The sequence below is a fragment of the Sceloporus undulatus genome, chromosome 4 (genome assembly GCF_019175285.1).
Source record: "Sceloporus undulatus isolate JIND9_A2432 ecotype Alabama chromosome 4, SceUnd_v1.1, whole genome shotgun sequence".
NCBI classification, from domain to species: Eukaryota; Metazoa; Chordata; class Lepidosauria; order Squamata; family Phrynosomatidae; genus Sceloporus; species Sceloporus undulatus.
The window spans coordinates 137,894,416-137,902,426 of record NC_056525.1 but is presented as its reverse complement, the minus strand read 5'-3'; the positions used below and the strand labels follow the sequence as shown (position 1 = coordinate 137,902,426).

The window sequence follows — 8,011 nt, the reverse complement described above, 5'->3', positions numbered from 1 at the left end:
ATAATAATAATAATAATAATAATAATAATAATAATAATAATAATAATAATGTTTTATTTATAAACCGCTTTTCCGCAGTGATCAATGCACAGTGATGTTTAATGCACAGTAAACTGTTTATAGAGCCAGTGACAAAGAAGGAATATAACATAGGCCCAAAACAGACAGCAGAGGGGGGGACGACTTCTGGCCACTCCAGAGCCAGGGCATTTAGACAACACACGCTCCTGGAACACCCTGGACACCTAAGAAGTCCCAAAACCAATCCCAAAAGAAGTGGATCTTTTCCTCTCCTTGCTGGTCCATTTGGGACTGCGGCAGGAGGCACCTAACATATGCCCATATGTTTCAACCCATAGTTCAAGTGCTGGCTTGTGCTTCTCCACATGCCATGGTGTGGACATTGAGGTGAAGATGAGATATTCAAGGGAAAAGACCACATTGGCCTAAATACCCTAAAGGAATCACACCCTGTCTGATCTTAGAAGCTAACTAGGGTCAGCCCTGGTTAATACTTGAATGGGAGACCCATTTTGCTTTGTAAAGTGCTGTGTAAAGCCTATGGCGCTCTATAAAATAAATGTAATAATAAGTCCCCCAACAAATACCAGGTGCTGAAGATTATATGTAAGAGGAAAGAAAAGGCAAGCCAAACTGCGTATTTCTTGCTTAAGAAAACACTATGAATGAAATCCATGGGGTTGCCATATGTTGACGGACAGCTTGAAGGCGCATAAATACACACAAAGACTACATCAAATATACCCCTCTCCAGACCAAGGAAACACAAACATTTCAGCTACGAAATAAAAGACACTGAACAAATTCATACCAAAGTGGATTGAGTACAGTTTTGCAAGTTGGTCTACTGCATAGCACTGGCTCATACTGGACAGGTGGAAGATCTGAGCGCTCTTTCAAAGGAGTGAGCAGGCAGGCCAGGGGGACCACCATCCTTGTGGCCTCCAATCTGCTGGATGGCCATACATTCCAGCTGAAACGCACTCCGTCACGCTCTTCATTTTGCTGGATAAACTCCAGATAAGTCGCCATAGAATCGTAATGTTTCTGCAAAGACAGAGGACAGGTTTGTTCATGAACATTTGGACCCAAAGACCCACAAAATCACCACAGATTTCTTTCAATGGATTGCACTGAAAGCCAGTTAAAACATAATATGCAGAGGATTGGGTGTGAAGTGACAAGACTCTCATTCAGAAAAAAATGTTGCGGTTCTTTCCTATCTGACATTCAGGTGCTTTTCTCGCTGATGAATTCAGAGCTCATACTCGGGAACGAGATTCTCCAACCTTCTTTCGGCTTTGCAGTGGTTCCCAAATTTTGGTCCTTTGGGTATTTTGGACTCTCAGAAGCCCCAGCCAACTTAGCCATCTGTTAGGAAGCCTGAGAGCTGAAGTCCAAAACATCCGGAGGACCAAAGCTTGGGAACCATTGGCTTAGAGAGGAAAGACGTGCCTTATTTCGACAGCCACTTGGCAAGAACATAAGACTGTAAACTTAACTGCTGTATAATACTCATGTATAAGTCTAGAAATTTAGGTCAAAAAATTGATCCGAAAACATGAATTGACTTATCCATGGGTCAATGTGAGTACTGTACTGTACTCTTATTGGCATTGCTTTCCTTTGCTTCGTCCTTTACATCATTTGTTAGATGCCCCTAAGTTTTACCCTCGACTTTATCCATGGATCATATCGAAATCCATAATTTTGGTCCCAAAACTTGCCCTTGAAGTCGAGTAAATGCAGTAAGCTTCCTTGGAAGATATCTCCTTGGAAAATAGTGGGGCTTCCTTTTAAATAAATAGGGACAGGATCAGAAATAGAGCTGTTAACTTCATTCATAATAGTTCATTTACCATTGCAGAGGGTCATGACACAGTGAGACAGTTTATCTTCAGGACTGTTTTAATGATCCAAAGCAGACATCTATCTGTTCTACTTCCAGCAATATTCAGATGCATCTTTTATAAGCTGAGCCTAAAGGTCTAGATCAATGGTCCCCAAACTGTGCTCTTTAAAGGGGATTTTGGACTCCAGCTCCCAGAATCCCAGACTATTGGCCAAAATGGCTGAGGCTTCTGGGAGATGAAGTCCAAAAAATCTCTTAAAGGGCACAGTTTGGGGACCACTGGACTAGATCCTTCCCTGGTTGTCTATGGTATTTGAAATACACTCTTTTTCTGGGTCAAGGCTATGGAATTCTGGGAGTTCCCAGAATTCCATAGCCTTGAACCAGAAAAAGAGTTAAAGCGGTGCCAAACCGGGTTATTTCCCCAGTATGGACGCAGCCCAAGCCAGAAGGGACCCCATAACACAGACCCCCAAAGCAAGAGCTCTACCCCTCACCTCTGTGCTTCTCTCTGCTCCCTTCCTACAGCGAAGCCACACCCGCAACCAGAAGGACAGCTCAGCGCCAGAACTGCCCTTTCTCAAAATGGCGGCAGAGGGAACTCAACCTCCAACCCATAGACTCAGAAAGTGTAGACTCACGCGCGTTTGTGGAAAACTTCTAATAGCAACTCTGTCATGGGGCCAGTTGTGTCACAGGGATGTTTTCTGCTCAGTGCGACTTGGCTCTAAGGCCACCCAGTTGGTTTTATACGAGTCTCCAGAGTCATAACTTATATCACTAGACCACGATAGCTCTCGGGTAATTTGTACCATTTGTTTATAATTTTTCTATCTCTACGTTTTGAGTAGCGCTATGCCTATTGGTCGAGACGTCGTCCTACGTCATTGCTCCGAGAAGACGAAGTGAAGCCAGGCTTATCTTTTCTCCGCCTTGAGGATTGCCCTTTTCCAAAATGGAGGGTGGCTTTGCCGGCCGGCGTCCACGTTCACAGGACTGATTCATAGAGCGTGAAGTTGTAGAGTGAACGTTTCTTAGGAGGAGATGATACTTCCTGGAAAGCTTCGGCCTCCATTTTCTTTCCTCTCCTTTCTTGTTCTTACAGTGGACAGCATTCAATATTGAAAAGAGGGAAACAAAATCTAACTCTTGTATGCTTTTTATAACTCAGGTCCCTGTAGCTGTCAATTCCTTGAAACCCTGGCTTAATAATAATGATAATAGTAACAATATTAATTTATTTATACCCCGCTCTTCAGCCAAAAGGCTATCAGAGCGGCTTACAGATTGTTAAAACCTGGAGTGGATCCTCCGCCCCACCGACTCAGGAGCCACCGCCTTATACAGATTATTGCTTTTAAAGTGTGGATTTTGAATGTATATACACACATCTGACCTGTCCTTTTCAAGTGAGGTCTATTTTCAACTGATGTGTTTTAACTGGCAAACCTCCTCTGAACAAATCTTGACAAGAAAACCTTGTAAAAGGGTTGCCTTAGCTATAAGTCATAAATAAAAGGCACACATCAACAGCCCTAAACTACCAAAGCTTGGAGCAGTATATACTTCTATTATTTATATTTGTATTATTTTTATATCTTTGTTTATTTTCTAGAACAATAGAGAGATACGGCTGGAAACCTATACTGTGTCTTCATAGCTATTTCTGCACCCAGATAACAGATATTTTCTTTCTGTTTGGATGGACATATGCATCCAGAAGTTATCGTAACTTGCTTAACAGTCCCATCTTAAGGAATATTCTGCAGCATTTTGGTTTCAAGCAGGAGTATTTCTTTGTACTTGATATGTATTAGCCTACTAGCCCCACCACTTTTCCCTTCTCCTTTTATGTCATGTCTTTTTAGATTGTAAGCCTGAGGGCAGGGAACCGTCTAATTAAAAATATTGTATGTACAGCGGTGTGTAAATTTACAGCGCTTTATAAATAAAGGTTAATAATAATAATAATTTGTGTACCATTTGTAGATTCAGCCATCCACGTTAGCACACTAAAATGATACTATAGGGCACTATATGTAGCTGGTGTCATTTTTTAAATGTGTGTGTCATTTTTATAGGGCTGAAAATGCAAGGAGATTCTATCTATCTATCTATCTATCTATCTATCTATCTATCTATCAAATTTTCACGACCCAGAGCACTGGCGTAAAAAGCAAAGTCTGCCCGACATGGACAGATGTACCCCATTGTGACAATGGCATTGTTACAGGAGTTATTTTGAAACAGAACATGGCAAAGGCTGAGTGAGGAAAAGAGTAGCAGCTCAGATGGATTGCTGCCTTCATAGAGGCTCATTCATCCCTGTCCTTCCTTTACTAAAGCACTCTAATTTGTTGAAAGTAATTGTATGCATCGGGCTCTTCTACTCCCTTCTCCCCCAAAACTCTGGAGATTTGCCTGATCTTGAGGCGAGGGGAAGGCACATGGAGAAGAAATACTGTAATTTGTATAAGAACACGAATACACATTTTTCTCTGTCAGCCACCAGTTCTCCAGATAATAAGGTTTCCACTTTCCAGATTTCTCTAATGAGTCTGTTTATGAGATGAGTAAGGCAATGGGACCAAGCCAGGCTATGAATGTCTTCAGAACACACTCTCTTCAGACAGAGTTATGTTAGTCTGTTGCAGCAAAAACAACAGACAGCCTTGTGGCACTTTAAAGATGAAGAAAAAAAATCTTTTGCCATAAACTTTCATGCACTGCTTATGCCAAATACTGTAACACTTTTCTTTCTAGAAGGTGCCACAAGGTTCTCTTTTCTTTTTTTAATAATGAAGTTATTCTTAAATGAGAAGGAAATTACGTATCTGAAGTATCTTAAAAACAGGGGATTTAAAAATATTTACCAATATTATGAAGAAGCTATTATATTTAAAACAGTTGACTCTTAGCTGTTCTGTATAAATGAGCATTTCCAGTTTCCTACTTTTATTCCATTATCAGACATTTAACTTTCTGCTCTCGACCTGTCAAATACTCTTTTATCTTCCTTGAGGAGGAAACGGTAGTTTTAAAGACTCTCAAAGGCCCGGTACAGATGGACCAAAAGGTACATAGTGGCACCGATACTAGGGTTTGAGAGCGAGCATTAAGGGCATGCTCCCGAACCCTACAATGTATTGGCGCAGCATCATGGCGGTGTCCTGTCCTCATGGGAGCCACCATTTTGACATAAGGGACATGCAGTGTATACATGTTGCTGCACGTCCCTTACGTCACAAGTGCATCAATGGCGCACTCATGACATGCCAGCACCGTCACAAAAAGAAGTCCCTATGCAGCCAAACAGGCCGCCGCCACCCCTCCCTTTCCTGGAGGTATGTACCATGCCAAAGACACCCCAGTGACAGTTCTGATTTTCAGTGGCAATTGTAGATATTCTGCTGCCTACGTGAACTGCCTTCCTATTACTTATTACCACTCTTTCATCATTATAAAACCATGCTGTAAAAAGTTACACCAGCTCCATTCCTTTGTCTGCAGAGCATCTACAACTGCACTGCACTTGAGGTGATGAAACCTCTAACAGCTATTCACTAATCTGCTGTGATGGCAAAAGATGCCCATTATCATTCCCTCTGTCTAGGAGGGGGGAAACCCTTATGCGACAGAATAATGTAATGGGCTCTCTCACCCAGTCTTCTGCTTTTGAGTCATGTTTTTGACTCATGAAGACTATCTTGCTGTTGCTACCCACAAATTTACAGTGACTCAGTAACTTGGGACTTTATCACATGGGGGAAAATGGACATTGTCCATGAAAATCGCATGATTGTGGATAATGTCTGTTTAAATCACTGCTTTCTCCCCTATTTTTTCACGTGTGATAAAGTCCTTAGTAGGAGGTTTTTGAGCATTTATCTTGCCGTTTTCCACCTCTGACTCTAAAGAGACTTTGCCTCCCCTATACACATACTTGTACACACACACACACACAGGCACACACAGGCACATGTAGAGAGCATGTAAACAAGAACGTCTTTAGGCCTTGGCCACCCACCCCCCCCTCATATTTTATATCAGACGTATATTAAAATGAACACCGTTTGGGTGACCTATATTTGATCCCATGGAAGTTGACCCTCTGCACTGGAAACTTGCAAAACTACTTCGTAGTAAAGTTGCAGGATTGAAGAGCTAGCAGGGGGGAGGCAGGCACCCATTTGTTGAAATCATTGGAAATTCCAGCACATCTCTTTTGTGCTTGGAGAAGGGTCAGAGGATTATGGCCAGGAAGGTATGGCTGCACTGAAGAAGACAAAGAGCTTGAGAACCACTGGGCTGATCCCTTTTGTCCAAGGTATGTGCACCCATCACCCACTGGATTCAACCCAGTTTCAACCCTTTCTTTCCACACGTGGGAAACCGATCTCCCATCCAACAAGTTTAACACACAGGAGGCAAAGCGCCCAAATTCCATGGATAAGTGGGGTTTAATCCTGGGAATTTCCTGCAAGAGTGGGATTGTTTTCAGACATGTTATGTGCTCTTGACATTAACCCATGCAGAAAGCCACAAAATCGCCCCACTTTTTAACTTTGGGAAAATCCGTGTTAATATTGTGGTAATGCCCAAGTTGCACAATCTTGTCTGAAAACAATCCCGCTCTTGTGGGATATTCCCGGATTTAAACCACGTTTAACCATGGGATTTGGACACTCCCCTCGCGTGTGATAAACTCTTAAGGTGACTGTATCCATTCTACTTTGGGTTCCCCTCCCCCAAGATATTTTCAGGGTATGAATATTGGGTGGAAACCCCATCTTTGGACTAGTTGGCAAGCAAGCAGCCATTCTGTCAGTTTGCTCCAACTAGCCCCTGGTGTGTCTGCTACCTCCCCTTCTGCAGCAGCCACCAAACCTTCTCATTCCAAACATCCCTTCAACTGGACTCAAGATCCAAAGCTGGTAATGTATTATCCCCTCAACAAAGCTTCGTATCTACCCACCTCTCTCCACCTTTGATTCCCTTGTGCATGTGAGTCAAGGCTTGTGTGTGCGCTCGTGTATGTGGTTTATTTCCCCTTGATAAAGTTTTATTTTTTATTTGAAGCCCTGCCTCTGGAACTTTATATGATTACGGAACCTGGAAAAGATGGGTTGGATCCCTAAGGCTGTGTTCCCCCAGCCGGTTAAGACTCTCTTTGAGCTAATTAGAAATTCCCCCTAAATAAAACACATTGGTTTTGGGGTGCCCTCCCTAGACCCCCAGGGTAACAATACCTTATACACGAAAGCACCTTCCTTCAGGTGTTACTTAGGAGTAGTTATAAAGTTACAAAAGAGACCAAACTCAGCTGAAGTTAAAAGAAACATAATAATAATAATAATAATAATAATAATAATAATAATAATTTATTTATAGCCCGCCCAATCATGAGGAATTCGGGCAGGTTACAACAGTAAAAGTACATTAAAAATACAACGCAATTCAACATTAATACCTTCCCAACCTGCCATCCCAACTGTAAAATTACAACATTAAATAATCACAATGTAAAAACAGTAAAATAAAATAGGGTAAAAATTGCAAGATGATGATGATGATGATGACGACAATGACTTCTTACCAGCCTCTTCATGTAGATCGAAGCAGGGAACAATAATAAATAGAACATCACATCAGTTAAAAGAGGATATAAAACCAATACATATTATAATATATCAATAAATACTTTAAAAACCATAATTTAAAAATAGGCCTGTCAGAAAAGGCTGGTCTTTATTGCAGATTTAAAAATCAGATAGTTTCTTGAGCTGACAAATCTTTTCTGGCAGATCATTCCACAATCTGGGGGTGGCCAAAGAAAATGTCCTCTGGGCTACAGTCACTCTAGAGTTGGCTAAATGAAGTAAATGTTTCCCCGTAGGACCTTTGTGTTTAAGGTGGATTATATGGGAGAAGGTGATGCGCTAGGTAACCTAGATGCAAACAATGTAAGGCTTTAAAGGTAATAACCAGCACTTTGTACTTTGGCCGGAAACGAATTACTAGATAAGGATCTAAAGCTAACTGCAAATATGGTCCAGAAGGTTGGAGAGCAAAGAGAGAGCAACCACAAAGGCAGAGCAGTTGAAATAAAGAAGGGGTGAACAACTGTCAGGGATTGGG

At 41.7% G+C, this 8,011-nt stretch overlaps 1 protein-coding gene across 1 annotated transcript in view; it reads right to left on the bottom strand.

Moving 5' to 3' along the window:
• Positions 1-2,474, bottom strand: part of SEC23B (SEC23 homolog B, COPII coat complex component) — a 22,045-nt gene extending 19,571 nt beyond the window's left edge. The window contains 2 exon segments of the mRNA XM_042465427.1: positions 833-1,068; positions 2,371-2,474. Coding sequence (XP_042321361.1) covers positions 833-1,053 — 221 coding nt within the window. The 5' untranslated portion in view covers positions 1,054-1,068; positions 2,371-2,474.
• Between the last annotated feature and the right edge of the window lie 5,537 nt (positions 2,475-8,011).